Source organism: Artibeus jamaicensis, unplaced genomic scaffold (assembly GCF_021234435.1).
Source record: "Artibeus jamaicensis isolate MK-2021 breed Jamaican fruit bat unplaced genomic scaffold, CSHL_Jam_final contig_475, whole genome shotgun sequence".
NCBI classification, from domain to species: Eukaryota; Metazoa; Chordata; class Mammalia; order Chiroptera; family Phyllostomidae; genus Artibeus; species Artibeus jamaicensis.
In genome coordinates, this window is record NW_026521852.1 from 2,541,509 (window position 1) to 2,565,776 (window position 24,268).

Here is a 24,268-nt window from a genome sequence, read left to right on the forward strand (position 1 = left end):
TGGAAACAGTACAGGAGACAGAGGGACATTTAAAAGTGACGGTGTGAAAGATCATCCATTGCCTTTCAAAATCCCATCATGTGTGCCTGAAAACAGAACACTTACCTGGGAGGTTAGGGGGTAAGGCAGGCTTCCCTACCAGAGGTGTCCGGGCCCATTTGTGGCAGCCTCCTGCTGGCATGAGGCCTGTCAGGAAAGAACGTAGACTTGTCGGATCTGAAGACAAGTCCCCACATGCAGGAGCAGTGGCCATGTGAGAAGTGGGGTTTGCAGCAAGCAGTCTAGTCTGCAGAGCACCCCCACATGGCACAGCCAACGTCCTAATAAAAGGACCAACTTGGCTTCTCCTCCGGAGCCAGCAGAATGGACATAGAGTAATTTGGGGGTTTCCTTAGACCCCACGCTTCCTATTTCTCACTTGGGCCTAAAATGCCTTTGCCAAAGGCTGTGCCTCTCAACCTAGATCACTTGCGGGAGTGAGCAGGGGGCAGTCCAGGAGGGGCGAGCCCAGGGGGAACAGGTGGCGCGTGTCCTACAGCCTTCTACTCAGCGATGCGGCAGGGTGTGGGGCGGGGGTGCTTTCACATCACAGGCGAACCTGAACAGAGTGTGTGGTGGGGTGCTCCACTCAGACCCACTTCAGAGAAAGCACACAATTCTTCAAGGGCACTTCTGAAACGCCCCACCTCCCGTCCCACTTTCCTAATTCTCATTATGTTGAATCTTCTGACAATTGCCTTTGGGTCTTTCAACAATGTTAAACCTTTATGTATTATGATTATATTTTATGCGTCAGCTCTAGGTGGTGACTCTGGCTTCCCCTCCGGGAAGCGCGTGGACCTGGCGCCGCTGTGTCATTGCTGCCCTTCTCCCCATTCCTGGCAGCGCAACGGTGCCTTCCACAATCGAAGTTTCAAGCCGGCTGTGCTGCGTGTATGGGCTGACTCTAAGAACGACTAAGAGTCTGCATCTTTACGGAAACGCAGAGCCCACTGGGCACCACGGGGGCTCTGCCCTCAGGGATCCCTGTCCTTCAGGGAGTGTCAGAGGGAGTGGGAATGGCACTGCCCTGAGGAGATAAATCCGGGACCAATGCTGTCCCGGGTGGAAGGCGGTCCGGTTACAGAGTAACCAGACTATCAGTTCTCCAGTGTAAATGGCTGGTTATCAGATCCTCTGGTTTGAGCTGGGGAGGTGGGGGAGGGGTGTGAGGAAGGCGGAGCCCTGAGTGCCCAGAGTGGGAAAGGATATCAGATGGGGGCACGGGGTCCCTGAAGGGCAGTTCGAAGCAGAAAGAGAAATCTGGGGCCTGGAAAACGTTGCACACCTCGCAGACCACAGATCGCTTGGGCCCAGCTCACTCTACCTTTTCTGGTCAAGGACAAACAGAATGGGCGTGCTGAGGTGTTGATCCTGCCCTTGTAAACACAGCTAACGAAGATTAGATTTGGAGACCTGCTTTTGGATGGTTAAATAAAAAGAAGTTCTGCCCTAGCCAGGTGCTCAACCGGTTAGAGCATCGTCCTGTACACCAAAAGGCTGTGGGTCGGTACCAGTCAGGGTGCACGCCAGGTTGGGGGTTTGATCCCCAGTCAGAGCATGTTTCCCACACTGATGTTCCTCCCTTTCTAAAAAGTCAATAAATATATCCTCAGATGAGGATTTAAAAAATATTTTTAAAGATTTTTTCATTTATTTTTTAGAGAGGGGAAGGGAGGGAGAAAGAAAGGGAGACAAACGTCAGTGAGTGGTTGCCTCTTGTGCGCCCACAGCTGAGGACCTGGCCCACAACCCAGGCATGTGCCCTGACCGGGAATCAAACCAATGACCCTCTGATTCACAGGCCAGCACTCAATCCACTGACCCACACCAGCCAGGGCTAAATAAATATTTTTTAAAAAAAACACCTGTTTATATAAAACAGATGTTTTCCCAAAGAATGTGAAGTCATTATGCCAAGGAAAAGAAGCCTGCTTAAGAGCACATGTGGTATCATATATGTGATCTCATTTACACGAGTGAAGTTATAGACCAGGCAAAGCTCGTCTGTAATAAAAAATCGGGACACTTGCTGAGGGATGGGGTGGGGGCGGACTGGGAACAGGCGTGGGGAACCTTCTGGAGCCGTCACTATGTTCTGTGCCTTGAGGGGGTTTGAACCGCACGGGCACAGACATCGGTCAGCACTTATACTTGGCACACTTGAGATTTGTGCAATTCGTCATATATAAAACTTATGTCAAAAGAAAGAAGAAACTGAAAAATATTGAACTCTTGTTAGTGATGAGATGCTGAAGCGTCCGCCTAGCTGATCCTGCTGTCTACACCTTACTGTCTACACCTTACTTTAAAACGCATCCCAAGCCAAGAAGAGTTGGTGGGTGGATGGAGGGATGGACCGTGGACAGACATCTGATAGAACCCACATACCCTGCTAATGGTAGAACCTAGGTAATGGGGACGTGATGCTCACTGTGGAAGTCTTGCAACTGCTCTGTATGTTTAAAATTTTGTGTAATAAAATGTGGAAATAAGACTTAAAGCATCATGGAATCATCCATCCTCCTTCCTTGGGGCCCTCTCAGCCCCTCTCCCAGGGACTTGGTTCACATGACCTGGCAGAGTCTGGCTGAGTGGGCGGAGGGTTGGTACCCTTCTCTCGCCAAACCCCTCCCCTGACCTGGCTTCCCCCTTGCTCCGTCCCCTGAGTTCACTTGCCCAGGTAGACCTACTGACTGTGCCAGATGCCTCCGGCCCACTGGACACAGAGATGTACTGCATCTCACAGCATCCTCACCATTTCCCTCTTCCAAGGACCCTTCTTCCTTGATGACTCACTGCCCAACTGGCAAGTAAGCCTCCTCGATGCTGTATTCCAAGCCCAGAGTTCTCTCCTTTTCTCCCATTCATTCCTAGGCACAGTAAACCCCTTACTTCGTTCTTTCACTGCTTTTCCTCCTGCGTGGGCTTCAAGGCTCTCACCAGTAAGGACTGCATGCTTTACTTATCTGGCCTCCTCTGGACAAGACCAGTTCAAGGGTCTCCCTCATCTGCACCCTCATCCCCACAATCAGATCAATAAGCATTTCCTTCACATTTGTAGAGACTGTCAGAAGATTCCACACTGTCCGGGCTCTGATCTAATACCCTCACCCTAGGAAGTCCTCCTTTGTGTCTACATTAAATCCCACACGCTGCTTTTCCATAGAAGTCAATGGGAGCCAGAGTCTGTGGCTCTTGACACATGGGTATGCTCATGTTGAGCACACAGGGCTGTGTTTGTATAATTGGTGGGGTAGCAAAGTCAGGGACACTGGGGTCAAACCAACCCTCCTTCTCCACTGGCCCTTTATCCTGCACTCCACCCAAGCACCTGGTGTGGTGGGGCCACTCGAGGTAAAAGTCTCCCTGGGCTGAGGACTTCTCTCGGGGCGGACGAGTGCGGCTCACCCCAGGTGGCCCCATCTGGGCGTCTCTCCCTCCCCAGACTCCAGCTTCTTCAGGCAACTCAAGGCCTGCAGACCAGTTTACTGTGCAGTCTTGGAACAAGGGCAGGGCTTGCATGGAGACAAAGTGTGCGGGAAGGACGACAACCCCTCCACCTTGTCTGTGCATGGCAGGGGTGTCCTTCCTCTTCATGGAATAAGACACGGATGCCTGGATTGGTTAAGTGGTTCGCCCCAAATCAGCGAAATGACCTCTTCTCAGTGCCATCCACAGTGCCTAACACTTTCTGAGCAGAAGTCAAAACACACCACCTTTTAGCTTGGCAGGGTATAGAAATGTGAGCACAAGGTTCGAGGTCAGGAACCCTGGGGTCTGGGGCAGACTTGGCCTTTCCAGGGAAGGGTCACCCCCCCAGTTTCCACATTTGTGGAATGGGGATGAGAGCTCCATCCACGTCACCGGGCCGTGGCCAACAATGAGATGGGATGGTGCGTGCCTGTGAAGGCACTCTGTGGCCTGTAGGTGCTCTGCAAAGACAAGAAGCTCTTCGAGCACCATCTTTTCTTAACCTCAGTCAGTAGCTCAGCTTCATCCATCGCCCACTGGCTATTCTCACTTTGAGCCAAGTAGGGGGCTGAGCCCTCATCAGGGAAGCTCGCGCTAACTGAGGCGAGCCTCGCCAGTTACACAGATTTTGTTGTTAGAGACACACAGTGCTGTCTGTCCCAGGTGGCCCTAAACTGGGATCCAGAGCCTGGGTGTGTCTGATGAGCCCTCTCATGTCTATTGGCAAGACGGGAAGCTTCCCTGTAGCCAAGTCTCTGGGACGGAGAAGGAGAACCCAGGAAATGGACCTCTATGGCCCCTTTCCAAGACAAGCCTGAGGGACTGGTCCAGCCCTTAGAGAGATGAGGTGCAGCACTGCAAGCAGAAGTTCAAGGGTTTGTGCTCTCGTTCTACTCGGGGCCCGTGTGTGCTCAAGACTAAAGTCCACCATATGGTGGTGGGACCCGGGCAGAGCGGCTTGCAGAGCACAAATGTTTTTCTCTCGTACAACAGTCTCAGGTGCCTCATCCAGGTTGGTGGGGTCCTGCCTTCATAATGTCACTCACAGACACAGGTGCCTTCCATCTGTTGCTTTCCCATCCACCAGGCCATTGTCGTCACCTGCGGAAGCAGAGCCACCAGCATGGCAGGAGGAGACAAACCCAACACCGTCAGGCTCAGACCTGGAAGTGTCTCACCTCACTGGGAAGGGCTCAGTCCCATGGCCCCCTTCACTGTAAGGGAGTGGGGAGTGGAGCCCAGCTTGCCACCAAGTGCCCCCTCATAAATGCTGTCTCTGAGGGTAGACCACTAGCAGTCTGCACCGCACTACCACCAGGGTTGGGCAACACAACGTGACCTGGATTGAAGAGAAGCCACGACTCATGTTTCTGGGTGACACGTGGCATGGCTGCTGGTCACAGTGTGCACTGAGACATTGTGCCCTCGAGGGTGGGACCTCCAAGAAGTGGCAGAGCAGAATTCTTAGGAGAGGTCCTCTCTCCGTGGTGGTGGGAAATAGATGCTAAGAATGAGTTTGGAGCAGAAAAACCTACTCAGAGACCCCTTTAGACTCTGATGCCTCACCACAGAAAACTAGCTAGGGAGGGCGCCCTGGCTCTGAAGTCAAAGGGAGGGGACACAAACCCACAAAATGTGGGTAAGTCACAATCATAGGAGGTGGGGTGTGGCTGCAACTGAAGCACCTTTTTGGAACCCTTGTACCTTACAAAGCAAAGCTGAAACCTCAGTAAATGATGGGTCTTTTAATTGTCCTGAGGCAGGACCCAGAATGGGTGTGTTCGGTCAACAGGTAAGCACTCACATTAGTATGCTTAGTATAGTCTGGTCCGTGAAGGACAAAATAGAAGCAAAACACTCAAATCCTTCCCAGGTGCTATATATTGGGGTCCAGTCCAGGAAATTGTCAGCATCCCTCTCCAAAGTTAGGAAGCATGTTGTAAACCATGAGAGCCAAATCCCTAACAGAATGTGGTCAAGTGCCTTGCTATAGTTATCACCTGAGAGTACTATAGCAGTGTGGGTACAATTGGAGCAAACCGGGTGGGCTTCATGGAGGAGGTGTGGCTTGAACTGAATGACTTGCAGAACAGAGAGGAAAGGGAGAACATTTCAAGCTGGATGCAGAGAGAGTTTAATGGAAAGGATAATGCTAATGGGACAAGCCCTCTAGAGAGTGCCAGCCCCTGTGCTAAGTGCTTTTCATGCATTACCTTGTTTACTCTTCCCAACATCACTTGGAGACGGGAGGCACTTTGCAGAAGAGGAAACTGAGAAGTCAGAGAAGTCCACTAACTTGTTCATAATCACACAGCTTGTTTCTGAGGAGCCAGAGCTAAGCCCCAATGCTCTGGTTACAGAGTGTGCTCTCAGCCTCCTCCCCAAGGCCAGCAGTAGTGTCAGAGCTTCCCCAGCAGATTTGTTGCTGCCCTTGGCAAACAGCCCCGATGGTCACGGCGGTCACATAGCAGGCTGATGAGCTCCCTGCTTGCTGGAGGAGTTGGTGTCCTGCCCGCAAGCCTGGCGCTCTGCCTGTCCCCTAAGATGTCTTCAGTGGGAATCACAGCCAATGAATGTACTGGCAGGATGAGACAAGCTAAATGTTCAAGAGGCTCCCAGGGAACAATGCAGCTCTGTAAGCAGCCCCGGCCAGAGCACAGCCCAGGAGGGCCAACGGGAACTAGCCGCAGCCAACCAAGGCGTCCCGAGGACTCCTCAGAACATGCTTGTGCCTGTTTACTGCACTCTGGGGCTTAGCACATAAACTTCTTGGACGTTGGACCCCAGAGCCACTCAGCCAGCTTCTGTCATACCCTCTTCTGCCTGCTGTGCAGGAAGACCCAGAGCAGTGGCCCCAGCAGAGGTCCTAGTTTCCACCTGCACCCTCCCACGGGGACCATGTGCTCAGGGAATTCAATGCGTGTCTCGCATCCCTGTGACTCCCAGAGAGAGAGTTTGGGTCCTGGCTAGTGAGGTCTCAGGGGACTCGGGAACCCTGAGTGTGTCCCAGGCTAAGGCCTTGGCTTGGTCACAGCTCCTCACCCAGAGTGGACAAGCCCCTTCTCTAGGGCTGACAACTTATCCCTGACCATGCACCCAGCTCCACCTTAGATCTTTGTGAACAGTCCTGGGCAAGACTGCTGGAAGGAGGGAAAAGGAGGAATCAGGGGGCAGAATGCCCTGACCTTGAAAGGTTAAAAAGAAAAACCACACACACACAGCATTAGGAGGCTTACTTCGGGGAGGGACACTGATAAATTCCTGGGCTAGTCCCTCAGATATAGACCATGGGGGGGAAAACCTCAGGAGAGACACATCCCCCTCCAACCTCCCTTGAACCAACCGTTCCAGCTACAGGACTCTGTTCTTGCAAAGCTGCCACCCTCACTGTGGGTCTGGCCCTAAAGGGCTCGGGTTATTTCTCAGGCAGAAGGGTCCCAGACCTGGAGGTCAACAGGGCTCACCCCATCCACCAGATGGCCAGCTGCCACAGAGCCCGGCAGAGGACCACAGGCAGCGGGTCGTGAGGAAACGTGGGGGTGAGGAGGTATAGGTGTGCTCCACATCCCAGTCCCTTGTAGAGAAGTCTGCCTGCTCGGTCCAGCGCACGCTGTGGACGCACACACTCACGCTCACCCCCTCCCTACCTGGCACCTCCCAGAGGCAGAAGGGGCAGAGGGGCTGGGGCTCCAAGGCCCAAGGGCAGGTAATGCTATGAGGGTTTTGCTCTGCTAGAGCAGCTCAGGAAAAGAGCCTCCCCAACCCCATTCTGCCAGTTGGGGGGACCCCTGGGAGACTGGGAAGGCAAGACCAGTGGGTGAGACCTCAACACTCCTGGTTCCCTGGGACCAGGAGGCAAGGGTCATTCATTGTGCAGGGTGTGAAAGGGTGTCACCTGGCCAGGGTGTGGCTGAAGGGCTGAAGGCAGTGGGTACCTGAAAGACAATGGAGAGAAGCGAATGGGCGTGCAGTCATCGAGGTGCACCTGTGTGTCTCTGAAGGAAAGGGACTGGCCTGACAAAAGCACTTCCTTTCTGCCACGTGTCCCCTTTCACAGATGAACAAACCAAACCTCAAAGAGGTCACACGACTAGCAAACACAGAGTGAGGATTTCAGCCTAAATTCTGTTCTTCCCACTATACCCTGTTGCCTCTCAAGTACATGTGACATAGTCCCTGACTTCAAAGATCTGTTGGGGAGACAAAACCTAGGAGACCCAGAACACCTCAGCTTTGGCAGAGAGTGGAGTCCAGAGAGTATGGCTGTCAGTACTCAGAGAAGCAGAGACCTGTGCGGTCAAGGGCAAGTGGGAGGAAGAGTTGAGTGGACTGGATCGGATGGTGGGTGATAGGTACATTCCGGTTTTACTCTTTCCTTGGCAAATGTGGAATAGGAAAGGGGAAATGGGGAGGTAAGATTTTCTTATTACTTTCCCAAGGTCACAGAACACCTTCTGATCTACACCTCGTGCTGCCCAAGCTGGACCTAGAGACAGGATGGGGCCCGGGAACCCTGGATCATCAGCTCCACGTTCCTCCACTTATCTCTGTTCTCCCTGAACTACAGGCAGCCAGGAGGCCTGTCAGTCAACACTAACAGCCTGGAACTCACCCCCTCCCCACCTCCAGCTTCATTCTCAGCGTTCCCAGGCCAGTGGGAACTGCCTTGAACACCCTCGCCCAGGCCACCCATTTCTGGTTCTGAGCAGAATCGCTTTCTCTTCCTGGAAGCCTCAGGCCAGCCCACCAGGAAGCAGCGTCCTGCTGGGCTCCCGGCCCCTGACACTGCAGACCTGCTCCCCAGACCTTTCCCCAGACAAAGCCAGCTGCGCCATGTAGCCAGCAGGTGCCCACCTCAGGAGAGTACCAAGTCTCTGGGCACAAGTGAGTGAGACTAAGAATGGGGAGCCGGAAATGTCCCCCAGTAACTTTCCCCACCTCTGTGGTAGGGGGGGGTTGGTTTGTCCCCCAGGGCCAGGCTGGAGGGATAGGCTGGGGACTCAGGGTGAGGAAGAACTCAGCTTTGTCATTCTCTGTCCCTCTAGTCTCTGGGGCCTCAGGTTGCTCATCTATAAAAGGAGGGAGGTGTCTTATATGAACCCTCAGGCTCCTTCCTTTTCTCCCCATTCTCTATGGTTCTGTGACACCCCCTTTCATAGGACCCCAATGCTTGGGGGTCTTGGCCAACTCAGAACTGACTCTCCAGATGGGTCCTGTCTTTGCTCTTCACACGGCAGTGTCCACCCTTAAGTCCCTTTCAACCCAGTGTCCCCTAGTTCTATCACTATGTGTACGCTGCAAAACCTCCCTCTGCCTGTTCCTTTCAGCATCTCGACCTCCAAAAGACTGGCTTTCGTGGGTCTTGTGTCCCCAGCTCCTGGCACAGTGCCAGGCACATGGCAGGAGCTCAGGTTCCCTGAGTTGAAAGACTGGACACCAGTTGGCATCACCTACTCACCTTGCCTCCCCTGCCTCCCGGCCAACCTAAGATGCTTCCAGCTGGGACACTGAGCCCCTGGCTTCCCCAAGGAGAGAGGTGAGAATCCACCTCTTCCGGAGTCTCTCTAGGGCCCTTCCGGTCCCCATGTACTCATGAAACTGACAGCCACAGGGCCACATCTCACCTGCCACTGCAGGGCTGGGTGGCGAAGACTTCTCTGTCTCCAGCCTTGAGGTGTTTGTTTAAGTCTCTGGGCTGCTCTGCCTAAAACATGATCCTGCCCACAGGCTTGGCAGAGGCCCCAAACAGGATACAAATTCAAGGAGCCAGTAGGTACAGATAAGGCCAGGGGCCCAGGGATGACAGAGGTGGAAGAATTAGTCTCCTTTTTGGTGGTCTAACCTCAGTTTGCCCATCAGAAAACTAGCTGTTTCTTAGCTGGACCAGCTCAAAGGTGGCGTGTGTCAGCACGGTACTTTGTGGATACTGCAGCTGCCTCTGCATAGCTCAGTAAATTCCCCAAACCTGCTTGATTGAGGGAATGAGCGAGTGGGTGAAATGTGACGTATTTAAGAATAGGGTTGGAGGAGGATGATAAGCTCTGGGCAGAGAGAAAGACAGGACACAGGGAGAGGCGTTAAAGCAGACCTTCTTAGATGGATTCAGAAGTCAGGGCCTAGGAGACAAGCTGGGAACTCCTTCTTAACATAGTGCTTCCAGAGGCAGCCTCCACCTTACCTCCTCCTGGAGTGGCCACCCGGGTCTAGAGCGCAGGCGCCCAGGCTCTGGCTGTGGTGGGCCCTCTAGGCCCCTCCTCGGGTAAGTCTCCCCTGCTCTCCTCCCGCTTCTCAGGGCCTGGGAGGCGGTGCCTCCCCTCTGCCCTCCCACAGCACTCAATGCTCACATGTGGCAGCAGCTCTTTATCTCCTGTCTTTCCCACAAGTGAGATCTTTTCTGGGCAGGGATTGTGTCTTACTTATCTCAGTGTCCCCAAGACAGGATCCTGGCGCTGGGTTCCATTTTTAAGTGGATAAATGAGTAAAAGAATGAATGGATAACAGCTTTCAACCCTGGGGGTGGAGGTGGGGCAGGTTGCCACCCAGAGAGAATCTACATGCTCCAGAGAGAGGTATAAGGTTAATGCTCGCCCTCTCTCACTGTGAAAACAGTGATTTACCAAAACACAAGGCTGTGAACTGCTTTGGATGCTAACGTGTTCTTTGCTCCTTGCTCTGTTTCTGAGTCTGTCTCTTTTTTTTTTCTGGTTTTTTATTTCTGCCACTGTCTGTCTCTCATATTGAAACCAGAAGTCAGTATTCATGCCACGTGTCACCAGTAAACAGAGACAAGGACGAATCTTCATGGGCGCTTTATTCAGATGGCCAGCAATCTCAGAAGACAGCAGTTTATGTACCCTAAAAGACACTTTACATTTCATTTCAAGCCAGCTTTTTTTTTTTTTTTTAAATAAGGAGGAAAAGCATAGGTACGAGGGTTGGAATTCAGGGAAAAAAGTGTAGGTAAGGGATTTGAAACTCAGGAAAAAATGTTAACCAGATGAACTGGCAATTTCCCAGCATCCTGTCATCTGTTCACCGATGATTCTTTATCTGTATCCCGGGCTGATTCTTTTAAAGGTCTGTGTTCTGTGCCCTTTGTCCTGGACAGCAGGGATGTCTCTCTCTGGAGTGGAATGGCTCAGATACCATCTTGAATTGCTTATAGTCCTCCCAGGGCACAAAGAGAGAATTGCCTGTGGTCTCCTGGAGTTGGGGTGGGTCAGACCTTCGGTTCCTGAAACAATAGCTTTTACATGCATTGATTACTAGGCTTATTAACTATTCCTTAAAACTAAAATTTTCCAACCCTTGAATTCCCCCATCAGTATCTTTGTTCTCCCTCCACCAGTCACAACTCTGTCCCACAATTTAACTGCATCCAAAAGACACTCCTGAGATGCCCTGTGAGCCACTGGGGCCTTCCTCCCTCCTGCCCTTTTTTTTCCAGCCCTCCGTCGGGCTACCTCTGTCCCAGGCTTCCCACCCATAACCAGTCCCCAGATTCTGAGGCCCCTGTCCTTCTCCCTTAGTGACTTTAGAGAAACCTCTGGGCTCATCTATTCTTTTTGTCACTGTTATGCAAGATCTACATGCCCAGAATCTTGCCAAGACAGTAGCAGAATGGTTGGGGGGGGGGAGGAACCAACGAGTCCTCAACCCCAGAACATGTTTTGGAGTCCCAGCCCTCTTCATCTGGAGAGATATACCCAAAAGTGTCATCCTTAGCTTTGCAGGCTTGAAGATTAAAGTGATAAAATGGTCAAAACGTGGGATTTAAAGCCATAATATCTAAATAAGATTCCTGCCTCTCTCATCTAGTTCGTTGTGACTGCAGGCAAGTTTACGTCAGTCAACCTCAATTTCCTCATCTGAAAAATGAGAGCAGCACGCCTAAACCACATGGTTGTTACGAGAATGAAACCCGATAACCTGCACGAAAGCCAAATGTTACTATGGAAAGTCAGCTGGACTCAGGGGAGACTTACTCATATTGGCAAAACCCGCACTAGGTCAATGAATAGGCCACAATTCGAGAAGATGTTCTTGCAGGCAGCCCCAGATGCCCCAGTCAGTTGGGCAATCAATGCTTTCTCTGCTCCGAAGGAACCAAATTACAACAAAAAGCTCCCCTGACAAGCATGCTATCCCAGCAAGGAGACTTAGTTATTGGATCTTGATGGTCACTGTCACCTGGCTATGAGAAAAGCCTGATGACTCATTGCCTTCCAGGAAGCACCTGCCTAAGTTTAGAACAGGTCAGTCTATGGATGCCCCTGGACAATGCTAGGGACGTGTGGACAAATTCTTGCCTTCTGGCTCTGCTTTGTTTAAAGACACCATTGTACAGTTATTCACCCATTCCACAAAGTTATACTGAGTTCCTACTAAGTGCCAGGCATGGGGATAGATGGTAGGGCTACAAGAGTGAACAAAGCCTGCACTGCCCCACCCTCCTCATGGAGTGCACAGTCCTTAGAGCAGGGGTGCCCTCAACCCCCAGGCCACGGAGCAGAACCAGTCTGTGGCCTGTTAGGAACCAGCCCACACAGTAGGAGGTGAGCGGGCAGCAGGTGAAGTTTGGTCTGTATTTATAGCCTCTCAGCATCGCTTGCATTACCATCTGAGCTCCGCCTCCTGCCCCATCAGCAGCAGCGCTAGATTCTCATAGGAATGCAAACCCCACTGCGAACTGCGCATGCAAGAAACCTAGGTTGCAACCTAGTGCCTGATGATCTGAGGTGGAGCCGAGGCGGTGATGCTAGCGCTGGGGAGCAGCTGCAAATACAGACTATCATCAGCAGAGAGGTTCAACTGCCCAGAGACCATGATAAATCAGTTGCTTGCAGACTCATACCAAAACCCTACCAGTGAGTGACAAGTGACAATTAAGCTGCATCTGGTGGCAAGCTATAAAGCCCCCCCTAAACACCCCCCACCCCTGCCCCCTCTCCGTGGAAAAATTGTCACACATGAAACTGGTCCCTGGAGCCAAATAGGTTGAGGACCACTGCTTTATAGAAAGACTGACAATTGAATGCATAGTGACCACCCGTCGTGAACAGTGCATGGTCACCAGAGGGAGCCCCCGGACGTGGCAGCTACGCCAGGGCAGGGAGCTGGGGAAGAGTTCCTGAGGGACGTGTCCTTGCACACTTCCTTTCTTCAGCAGGTGGCTTGCATTCTAGCTTTCTTTAGTCATGTTCAGGCCTCTCCCTACATTCTGACAACTCTGAGTAGCCTGGGCTGTTTCCCTAGTCCACACAGCAATGTGTGTGTAAACTCTCCCTTGGGCTAGGCTTGCAGACAATTCGTTGTCTTATTCATTCAACAAGTATGTATTGAATCTCCATTATGTGCTGAAGCTAGCTTATTTCACCTTCTCAGGGGGGCTTTTGACTTCCCAGGTGGGTTGGTGCCTTACAGAAGCCCCCTGTAATGATTGTAGCTTCCTTTTTCTTCTGGAGAACTAGAAAGGCAACTCAGGACTAGGCTGTGCTGCCCCAGATGTCACGAAGGAAGGGGCTCCTGGCATCAGGTGGGGACTCGCCCTCCCAGGAGACATGTCAAGAAGTATTGGCTCACCTGGTCACCCTCTCCAAGGTTCTCACACAGGTCTCAGTGGGTCCAGGATGAGCAGGCAGCCCCAACCCAAACAGCAGGCAGAAGCCTGAGCAGAACTAGGACCCAGGAAGCGACCAAGGACTGTGAGTTAGAGATTTGCTAGCCTTAGGGTCACTTTACGTGTCTGTCACTGTTGTAAGTCCACTTCCCCACGTGCCTCCACCATACCCCAAACCCCCATGTTCTATTCGTGCCCCACCTGGGAAGTTAGGAGGGCACGGACTACTTTCCTTATTGCTCTGATGGGCAGACCAAGGCACAGAGCTTACAAGCAACTTAAGGTTGGGGACAGAAATGGAAACCGGGTCTCCACCGCAGCCCCAAACCACCCAAGGATGCTGAGGGTCTCCCAGAGGTTTTTTCCCCTTCCTCAGGGGTGTTCAGAGGTCTACTGCCCCCCTCCAACAATCTCCCTCCCACTCCCAGCTCTCTAACCTTCAAAGCAAGCAGCCCCAGGGTCCCAGCCCTCTGGTGGTCTCAATGGGTTCCATTGTCCAACAGGCTATTTGGCTTGACCCTAACCCCATAAGCAACAGGACAGTAAGCTGGGAGCAGGGTCTGCTTGTCCCCTCCTCAGCCTCAGCTGGCCGCCTTGGGGGAGCCTGCAGGGCAGGGGCCCCACTGAATGTGACCTATTGTCTTCAGGGTGGATTTAGGAAGTGCCAAGCTCCCATCAAACAGCTTTGCTCCTCAGGTAAAACAAAAAAAGGGCTGTTCATTTGGGACCTTTTTTCCTTATCTCCTTTTCCTATCTCCTCAGGCTTAGCTATGGTGTAGTGTTCAAAACCACTTCCCCTCTGAGCCAATCAGAAGCTGGGGCTCACCCCTCAGCCCTGAGGTAAAGTTATTTATAAACGCCTCCCTGGATTATTTGAGCAGAACCCTTTCGCACACCTCTGGAACACCTTTCAGCTGCCCGCTCGCCAGACACACCTGCGGCCCTGCCCAGCAGGCTCTGCTCACCCACCGGTAAGCCCCACACAGTCCACCCCACTGGGCAGAGGAGCACTGGAGGAGGGATGGCAGGCACCCACTGGTCAGGGGGTGGGCTGTGGACCAACCAGTGGGAGGGACTCCGGCCCCTGGGTCTGAGAGCAGCCCCCAGCCCTGAAGGAGGGAGCCCATTGGGTCTTCGCTTCCGTGTGAGGTCCAGAGCTACATTCACGGCAGAGGCTAAAGGGAGCTTGCAGGACGGAGGCTCTGGTGGAGGAGGTCTGCCAGACCCCAAACCAGAGCGGAGCGAAACACCCAGCTTCTTTGCTTTGCAAAGGAAAGAACAAAAATATTGGACCTTCCTCAGGGCGCCAGCCTTTGAAGCTGCTGGCTGCACCTCTCCCTTTTTTTTTAGTTTTGGAAGCAAAAAGCTCTTAATGCTTGGCTCCCGGGCCTGCTCTGCGAGCCGTCTGCCCCTCCTTCTGCCCCCGAGATTCCTCTTTCACTCATTCGCTTCTCCGCCAGCTCCAGGCACCTGCACGGGCTGCGCACAGTCCGTATGTTGCCATTAGTCCTGAGACATTGGAAGAGGCAAAAGGAAGAAAAACCAAGGAGTGGGAGAGGGCTATTGAGGGTCCAGCTTCTTCAGACCAGTGGGAGCAGGACCCAGGAGATCTGACTCCCTGGTGAATCCTTCACCGCGGGAGGGTTTGAGCCAGTTCTGCTGGCTCCCAGCCTCCTACCTGCAGCTCTGAGGGGACCCAAGTCACCCTCAAGCATTGCCCCTGTTCATCTAAATCAGCCCCCTGGGTCCCCAACCTAGGTCAAGCAAGTCGTTCATCATTCTAGGGTAAACACCGCACTTACACTTGGCCCCACTGGGTCTGAGTCCGGGGAGGAAAACTGGCTTTAAGGGCATGCCCCTCAGTGAGGCACAGCCCCCAGTCTGGGCAGATCAGGAGAGCGGTTTCCCCCTGGATGGCTTCACATAGAGACACCCTTCCCAGAGCCCCCCTGCGCTCCTCACTCTCCCCCAGGGCCCTGGCACGCAGAACTGCTGCCTCCCGGCAGCATGGAGGCCAGCACGCCTACCTCCCCCACTGCCAGGATGGCCCTCCTTGGCACTTCCCAGGCCTGGCCGGCTGTTCCGCATGTGCGTGTGTGTGGAACCCAGGGACAGAGAGGGACTCTTATCTCTTTACATCGACGGTCCACTCAGGGATGGGCGCAATTAAGTGGGTGTGTGCTGCACAGTCCCAAACAGCCGGGGTCAGACCCAATGACCCCCCTGAGGGAATAGGGGCCAGCTCAGCACTGACTCCTTGGACTAGAGTGGACGCCCCTCACTGGTCTCCTAGTCCACTCGCCTGCCTCCGAGTGAGCCCAGCCCTAACCTCCCAGACATCCCGGTGTCTAACCTTAAATACCTATTTCAGAGATCCCATGAACTCGATCAGGGCTCGCTGCTGGGAAGGACTTTTCGATCTTTTTGCCAGAGCTTATTTCTTCATCCCTGCATTGGTCCCTGTCCCCAGCAAGGAATGTGGGGGGGGGGGGGGAGCAAGCTCAGAGATGGGTGGGGCCTTGGGGGTGGCAGCAGTGACTGGAGGATGCTATTCCCTAGAACAGCCAGAAGAGAGAAGGCCAGTTCGAGGCACCTCATGCTCCCCGCACGTTGCTAATGGAGAAGTTAGGCTGGGGTGAGGAAGGGTAGGACAGGGGGACAGCAGAAATAGAAGCACTATTGATAAATGCCTCAGAGTCCCACACTCCATACCCTGCTCCTTCTGCCGAGAACGGGGTCCCCAGCTCAGAGCCCGGCCTCCTCTCCCGCCCTCCACTCCCACCCCGCCCACCTGGCCAGCCAGAGGCGGCCTCTCGCTGTGCAGCCAGAGCAGAGGGGAAATCTCAAAGTGACCTTTCCATTCCTCAGAACCCAGCGACAGCCCAGGTAGGAACCTGTGATAACAACGCCGGCCAGCACTGTGTCCGTGCCTGGCTCAGAGGCCCATCAAAGAAACCCCCACACTCGCAGCTGGGCAGGGAAAAGGAGAGGTCAGCCTGGGTCACGAGGACAGAGTCACCCCAGACCTGCCCTTAACCCCACGCACAGACTCCTTGCCCCGCTGCTCCTCAGAGGTCCCGTCTTCTAGAGGGATTTTCTGCTTTTCTTCTCACCAGTCCTGGGAAATTTTGGAGGGACATGGAATGGGGAAAAGGGGAAGGGGTGGTTAAGGGCAGATATGAGAAGGAAGGTCAAGAACGACAGAGTGAACTGCCTGAGTCTGCAGAGCAGTTCAGAGCAAGGGAGAGAACCTGCCAGAGTAATTGTAGCAGCAGCAGTGATAACACAGCCGGAATCTGTTGCACACTGACCAGGGCCAGGCGCCAGTCCAAGCCCTCCTACGCATTAGCTTGGGCACTGTGCACGGGCCCGCCTCCGCCCCCAGTAGCCTCCTGTATAGCCAGACCTAGCCACTGGGTGGAGATACCCGCGGTCTTTCTCTTGTATGAGCTCACTGTGGGGGGAATTGGGGTTCTGATGAGGGGCCCTGGAGAAGCCCAGAAAGAGTCACATACCCTGCCGACAAACTCCATTTCCCCTTTACGACGCCCTCCAGCTCTTTAACTCTGCAAGACCTGTGGGTCCCCTTGCCCCTGGACAGGACCCCATTTCCCTGCCAAGCCTTGGGAATTGTCCATACACCCACCTCTCCTACCCTCTGCTCTTCCCTTCCCTCCCTCTGCTTATCCGAAGTCCCCAGCCCACCTCTGGGTCTCCAGTACTTCAGGATCCCCTCCACAGTGGGGAGGGGCAGAAACACCCTTTTGTCCTTCAGTATTGTCCATGGCACCTGCTATTTACCCCTGATCCAGTGGGGGATGGAGGTGCTGTTCGATGGCAGGCAGGGCTCGGTGAGACACGCCTGGCAGCTGAGCACTTAACTTTTTTTTGGCAATGCTAACTCACATCGTTAGGCCAGGCCCTGTTTGTTTAACTAGGGATCAAGTCATCACATCTACTATACCCCTCTCCTGTTCCTGCTCCCTCTCTCACCTTCCCACCCTTAACATAACACCACAGGCGCCCTCTCTGGGGGCTCCTGGAAGCCCCTTAACTCTCAGGGCACTGTCTAGGAGAGGCGTGGTGGCCCGCCCTTTGCCACCTCTCCCGTCCCCCTTCCTCCCTGGCCTGAAGGACTGGCTCTGGATGAAGCAACCTCCTGTCATCCTAAACCCCACCCACCTCAACCCCTGTTCTTGGAATTAGGAAGTATGACCAGGGCACCTCCTCCAGGGACAGCCAGGGGCGGCCAAAGCCAATGTTGGCGGACAGCCGGAGAGATCCCAGAGGTCTGAGGAGAACGGGATCCCAGGGCAGGGGGCAGGAGAAGCTTCACAGGAGACTGGGAAGGGGCAGGAGGAAGGTGAGGAAGAGGAGAGGGAAGGAGGGGGAGCCTAAGCAGGTCTTCAGGATGGGCAGGTCTAGAAAGGCAGAATGAGTCAGGGTACCTCAGGTAAGGAGGAAAGTGTGGGCAGAGCCCCAGAGGTAAAACTGAGCCAGTCTTGTTTGGGGTGACTGGAAGGTGCCAGGGGAACCAGCCAACAAATTTACCAACTCCACCAGAACAGGGCCGGATGGTGAAAGGACAAACATGCTAAAAATCTAAGGAGTTGGGCTTGATCCTCCTGGAAATGAAGCAGCGGGGGGTCGCTGAGAAGGGGGCGCAGCGGCGGCAGGGAACCAGCAGGGAACCAGCAGGCAACCAGCAGGCTATCGCAATGGGCCAGGTGTGAGATGAGACCAGCAGGGTGCGGCAGGGAGAGACACTGGAAGAAAACAGCAATGGGGCTGATGAATGACCGAATGTGGGGGCTGGGGGCAGGGAGGGTGGGGACAGATGTGGAGAATAGACCTGGGCGACAGGGAGGAAAGTGCCACTGAGGAAATGGAGAAACAGGGCTGGGGGAGCTGGGGGAGCAAGGGTTCAGGAGGGTCAGATGGTAACAATCCCCTCCCCACAGACGCACTGCTGGAACTCAGAGCCTTGAAAACTGCCAGGGAGGGGCTTCCCGGGTCACTGCCTGCCGGGGAAGGGGTCACTGCCTGCCGGCTGGCATGGAATCTCGATTTCCCATTGCCCTTCCAAGGGACTCCCTTCCTCTAGGTCAGCCCTCTTTGAAAACTTTGGCTACTCTTTTGCAAGTGGCCTGATATAGAACACCCCCTAAACCCTAACTCTCTCTCTCTCTCTGAAGCCAGGCTGGAGCTCTGGGCTCCTCCAGAGGGTCACGTTCCCCACCCATTGCTCCCAAAGGGCCTTCCCGGCAAACCACCTGGGAAGCTAGACCCTTCCAGCCTGCGGTCAGGGTGGGAGCAAGGCCACCCCGCCTCAGGGAGGGCGAAGGTCTGGAAGTCTCTGAATAGTCCCTCCTGGGAGGAAGGAAGCACCCTCCCTTCTTAATCAGGGCGCTCATCGCCTCTGCCATGTGCTGGGCACCCTGGAAGGCCGGCCACCTCACACAGAGGAGCTCCTTTAGTCCTCACGGCAACCATGGGGACTGTTACTGTCCCCACTTGCCGATGAAGAAACCGAATCTCTGAGCCCAGGTCGCCGGCTCTAACACGTATGCTGTTTTCATCGCATCGCTCTGCCTCTCACCTCTCCCACTGGATGTCTCACATGCCATGGCTCCTACTCAGCTCTGCCCTGTCTCCTCCAAAACACCATTCACTGATTCACTCAACAAGCATTTGTAGCGTACATACTAAACACCGGCACAGGGCTGGGGACAGGCGCTGTGGGCAGGTTCAACCTCACTTTTCCTCCAGTTGGGCTTTTCTGTATAGTTTTGCTGGATTTCCAGCCCGTGTTTAAAGCTCTGCAGGACCTGGGGGTCCCACAACCAAATGGATGGAATGCATCAGCTCAACCTTTATCCATTTTGGCACCATCTTACTATAACAACTCACATCCGCAGCGTTCTTTGCATTTTATACAATCTTCTTGTCCGTTACCTCATTTGACCCCCACAAAACCCTATGAAATGGCTGCTACCCCCATTTCACTGACAAGGAATCTGACGTTCAGAGAGGTAATGCCACCCCTTTCACCGCACCAGTAAAGCCAGACCAGAACCCCGGCTTCTAGAACCTTAGTTAACGCACTTTCCATCTCTGCCCTGTGTTCTCTCCCACAAAAGGCACGCACCACTCCACTCTGACAACTTTCCATGCACCCAGGGTCCCCCCTAGGAAGTGGGGGGCAGCCCTAGCCCCGAGTGGTTTCTTACTTTCAACCCCATCTCAGATCTTTTGCCAGACTGACCTCCGCCACCCCACATACTCCACTGCCCAGAAGTCAACCCTCCCTCTAAGCCTGCCCCATGGAGGTCCTCCAGGTGGCTTCTCCCAGCTCTGGAGGGCAGGGGACAGGAGGGCAGACCAGTGGTTGGAAGGGAGAGGAGAAATGTTCACACAGGAACCTCCTCTAGACCTCCAGGGCCCCGCACTTAGCTGTCCAGCTAGGCTCCTGCGACATCAGCAAGGCTGCGAGAAAATCAAGGTGGAGAGAAACACCAGCACAGAGAGTAGGACAAAGGTTAGATACAGGAAGCGTGGGAGAGCCAGTGGGTGCAGACCATCCTAACTTCCCCAAACACACCACCCCCTGGGAAACCTGTTGGTGAAGTCCTAGGCGTCTCCTTCAAGAAGGGACCTCCTTGAGGTCACTTTGGCCACCCCCTGCCTCTGGGCAGGCTGTTCTCTCTATTTCTTCCAAGCCAGCTGAATGGCATTATCCTTTCTGCCAGGGAAACTGAGGTCTGGGGAGACGGAGGGGCCTGCAGAGGCACCAGGGGCCTTGGGAGGAAGCAAGGGATAGAATCAACATGCTGAATCCCAGCTGTGATTCCTGCCCTCCCACTCCCACCTTTTTTTCTTTGGCCTGGTGTTCAGCGGGGGTGACAGTGATGTCACAGGTACACAGTGCCAGCCACATGCTGGGTGCCAAGCAAAACAGCCAGGGTGAGTGTGTGTATCATCAGTGCCCAGGAAGGAAGGCCACCAAAAGAAGCGAGTCTGGTGGAAGGATTTGAAAGAAGGAAGGGAGGCACCTTCTGAGCGGGGCGGGGAAGACCAGCATAAAACTGCTGCAGTGAGCACTAGAGAGAGAAGGCCCAAGCTACTGGTGCTGGGGAGGGATGCCCCTCATCCCCCCCTTCTCTGCTTCCCCCAAAGCCTGTAAATGCCCCAGACATGAGCCAGCCCAGGCCCCGCTACGTGGTAGACAGAGCTGCATACTCTCTTACCCTCTTCGATGATGAGTTTGAGAAGAAGGACCGGACGCACCCACTGGGAGAGAAGCTTCACAATGCCTTCAGGTAATGTGACCCAGAGCCCAGTCTCCTCTCCTCCCCTCCCTACCAAAATCCCTCCTGCACCAGCACCCCTAGGACAGAGCCGGGGAAAGCCCTGAGGGGGTGGTTCAGAACCCTGAATTGAAGCCACTACAACTTTATCTGTCCTGAGACTCCCAGGCAGCAAGGACCATCCACAGCTTCAGCCAGACCACCGCCAGCCCCTGCATGAGATCTTGCCACGTCCTCAGCCCATTCAGGTCTCTCTCGGGTTCCTCGGGAAGTTACGGATGGGCATGCCACAGCATGGGCGCTGGGGGAAATCGCAGCCCTACTGCAATGTCCTGTCCCCTCCTTATGAAGAAGAATCTGGAGCTACTACCCACCCCTGCTCTTTGTCCTCTCCCTTCCTAGACGCTCCTTCCTTCTCCCAGGCCACAGAAGGCCCAAAGGTGGCCCATAAATTCCTGGGCTTTCCTGAAGGGTACCTACCAGAACATGGTCCCGCCAGCCCCTGGCTGCATCTGGTCTCAGATCTCTGGAACTCTGGTGGTGGGTAGTGAAACCTCTCCTCCAAGGAGGGGCTCCATGAAGTGACCTGTACCCACACTCTGGAAGCCTGAGGCTCCAAGCCTCCGCTTCCCCCTCCCCAGACTTCTGGCAGACCTCGCTCAAGCCTCACTGCCGGCTGGCTCATGCTTCCTCACTCCCTGGGGGAAATGGCTGATTCAGTGACCTGGATTGAGGTCACTGGCAGTGGCTGAAGTGGAGATGCAGGTGGAACTGGTTCAGACTGGGGAATCACCCACTTCCATTTCCATCAAAAGTCCAGGCCCCATCCTACCTCTCCTGAGAGGCTGCCTCTATTCCCAGTTCCAGCTAAGACCTCAGGCACCCAATGTCTGGGCACAGTACCCACAGTTGTACTCCTCGGACAGGTGGGCTCTGCCAACTTCGGTGCCCAGAGAATTTAAGTTTGGGTTCTTCCTGTGCTGGAGGGGTGATCCACAGTTGTCCTAAAAGACTAGGATGATGAAAACCACAAAGGGAGGTTGGGAACTACCAACTCCCAGGAGACTGGCATGAGAGCCTTGCACAGTGCCTGGCACACAGAAGCTGTGCCAATAAGTATTTGTTTAATGAATGAATGAATGTCTAGAAAGCTAATCCCTCTGCCCACTTCCCTCTTGGCTTCTGGAGTCTCTGGATAGGTGTTTAGCCTCACTCTCCAGCCCTTCTCTCGGGCTTCAGACTGTTTTTGCTCAATACATGGCAGGCTTGCAAGTAAGGCTGGGCAGGTGTGAGCCTTCAAGTAGGTTGTTTTCTTTCCCTAACCAGCTCTCTGTCCAGTTCTCCCTGCCACAAACAAACCTGAGACAGTTCCTGCAGGGCTGGTTCTCCCTTAACACAAGGCTTTGGAGATGCTTTAAGCTATTTACCACCAGTCTAACCCCCACCCACCATCCCAGAAATAGAATAAGCACCCACCCACCCCAGGGGAGACCAGGGAGTCGCAGGCCGATGGTAATGCTTTTCCACAGAGTGTTGGTTAGGACAGGAACTCTGCACAGACTGTGCAGGGTGCAAAGCATTGTTTGTGTGGATTTCAGTCCTTGGTGAAGTCCAGAGGACCCAGTGTCAGGGAAACCATCCTTGAGCAACAGCAAAGAGCAAGAATCGGTGCCAGGCAGGCAAGGGGGCCTAACCAGAGCAGCCAGTGAGTCATCGGATGGGCCCAGGGGATGCGAGTTCCCTCAGCTGAGAGAAGAAAAGCAACGCCTCCCACCCTCTCCTAGTCACCAGTCCCCCAGCTGTCACGCTCAGCTTCCTAGGCCCTTGTTCCTGCCACTCCCGAGTTTCTGTGAAAGGACCTGGAGGTGTTCGACTAACAGGGCAGGGAGCAGCTCTCCCCACCCTGCACTGACCAGCCGACAGCTCCCATTCCTCCATCCCCTGATGAAGGAACAGGGTGGGAACCCAGTGCTGGAGTTGGCACACACTAAGGACCGGGGTCCGAGGAGGCACACCTGCAGAGACAGAGAAGGCTGCCTGCTGGGGGACATTCTGAGAAAGACGGCAGCAGCCTCCACTCACACTGAGTTTCTTTCTTTCTATCTTTTTTGTACTGTTTGAGTTTTTACAGTGAGAATATAGTAATTTTCCATAGAAGGAAAGGTTTAGCAGCAGGCTTATAACCCATTCTTTTTTTTTACCAAGGATCCTGGGGGGGGGGGGAGACCCCCACTCAGATCCCCTTGCAAACAATCTGCTAGCCAGAGCTTTTAGTAAGCAAATGCACAGTAGAAAGACAAGGGTGAGTCTGCATCAGTAAAAAGCATTCAGCAGTAAAGTGTGGGGCACCAGCAGGTTTACAGTTATGCATATGCAAAATGCAGTTTATTCTTGTATTATTGGTTACTAACTATTGTGCTATTTTCCATGAGAACAACTGTAAACCTACTTTTGCCCCCCACCCCACCCCCGTGTGTACTCAGTGTGCCTAGAGAGTTTATTGTGAATATACAGGATGGACTGAGTTTCAATATCAGCTCATCCTTTCAGTCATTCATTTATTCAACAAATATTTACTAAGTGCCTCCATGTCATGCACAAGCTACAGAAATGCGCAAGGGAGCCAGACTGCTCACCGCCACAGATGCGCGGTCCAGTAGGCGAGACAGGAGCTCGTTGTTGAACACCGGGCTCACCCGGAGCCTGGACTAGGGGCCCAGGCCTGTGTTCATCCAGACAGGAACTCAGAGAAGCCTTTCGTGGAGAACGGCTGGTGGAGAAGGGGGCTGGACGTCACACTTCAGAAGGTTAAGACCCGTGAAATCCATGCCTTTAAGCCAAGTCTTGTAGGCTTCCCAGGCAACCAGCAGCAGTCAGAAGACCTCCAGCTAAGGCACAGGGCATTCTGATGGCTCTCAGGAGAAAGTCCCTGCCTGCTCTTCTCGGTTTCCATGCACACTGCACAGTGTGGGTGCTCACCAAATTTTGAATGAATTTTGAATAGACGGATGACCAGCAACAGGATATTGTAACCCCTCCTCAACTCAGCGCATGAAGCCAGGGCAGCACTGACTGGGACTCTGCCCATTTTCCCTCCAGATGCTCCTCAGCCAAGATCAAAACTGCGGTGTTGGGGCTGTTTCCCATACTCTCCTGGCTCCCCAAGTACAAAATCAGAGACTCCATCATCCCCGACCTGCTCGGAGGCCTCAGCGGTGGATCCATCCAGGTCCCACAAGGTGAGGGGTCCTCCTGGCCAGGCCCATTCCTCTCCCACCCCCACTTTCTGTGGCCTCCATGAACCATCCCGCCCCTGAGCCCCCACCCTCTCGTCTTCTGCAGGCATGGCATTTGCTCTTCTGGCCAACCTTCCTGCAGTCAATGGCCTTTACTCCTCCTTCTTCCCCCTGCTGACCTACTTCTTCCTGGGGGGCATACACCAGATGGTGCCAGGTAAGACCCCTCCCCCCCAGCAGGCAGAGTAACCTGGATCACGAGGACAGGTGGTGTGGAGAAGGGATTCGAGTGATTTTCCTCCTACATTCTCCTCTAGTCGGTGCCGGTTGGCTGTGGTGGGACCGTCACTGTGTCAGTCCCAGGTCCTCTGTGACCTTGGAGAAACCACTTAGCTTCTGTGAGCTTGGTTAGCATTACCTGTACTGCCTCCCTCCCTGGAATGTGGGGAAGACTTGGTGGAAAAAAATAAACCGTATACCATGAAGTGCTAAATGCTTGTGAGAAATTACAGTCTAACCCCCAGGCTGGTCCCAGCAGGCCACCACAGGGACATTTGGAGTTCTCGGGTGCTGAGTGAGACCGAGAAAAAGGA

General features: G+C 53.9%; 1 protein-coding gene across 2 annotated transcripts in view; it reads left to right on the plus strand.

Annotated features, from left to right (window-relative positions):
- The first annotated feature begins 14,023 nt into the window (after positions 1 to 14,023).
- Positions 14,024 to 24,268, plus strand: part of SLC26A9 (solute carrier family 26 member 9) — a 29,176-nt gene continuing 18,931 nt past the window's right edge. For both annotated transcript variants that reach the window (XM_037155427.2, XM_037155428.2), the window contains exons 1-4: positions 14,024 to 14,103; positions 20,309 to 20,451; positions 23,539 to 23,678; positions 23,782 to 23,892. In XM_037155427.2, coding sequence (XP_037011322.2) covers positions 20,327 to 20,451; positions 23,539 to 23,678; positions 23,782 to 23,892 — 376 coding nt within the window. In that variant the 5' untranslated portion in view covers positions 14,024 to 14,103; positions 20,309 to 20,326. The remainder of the gene's footprint in view (positions 14,104 to 20,308; positions 20,452 to 23,538; positions 23,679 to 23,781; positions 23,893 to 24,268) is intronic.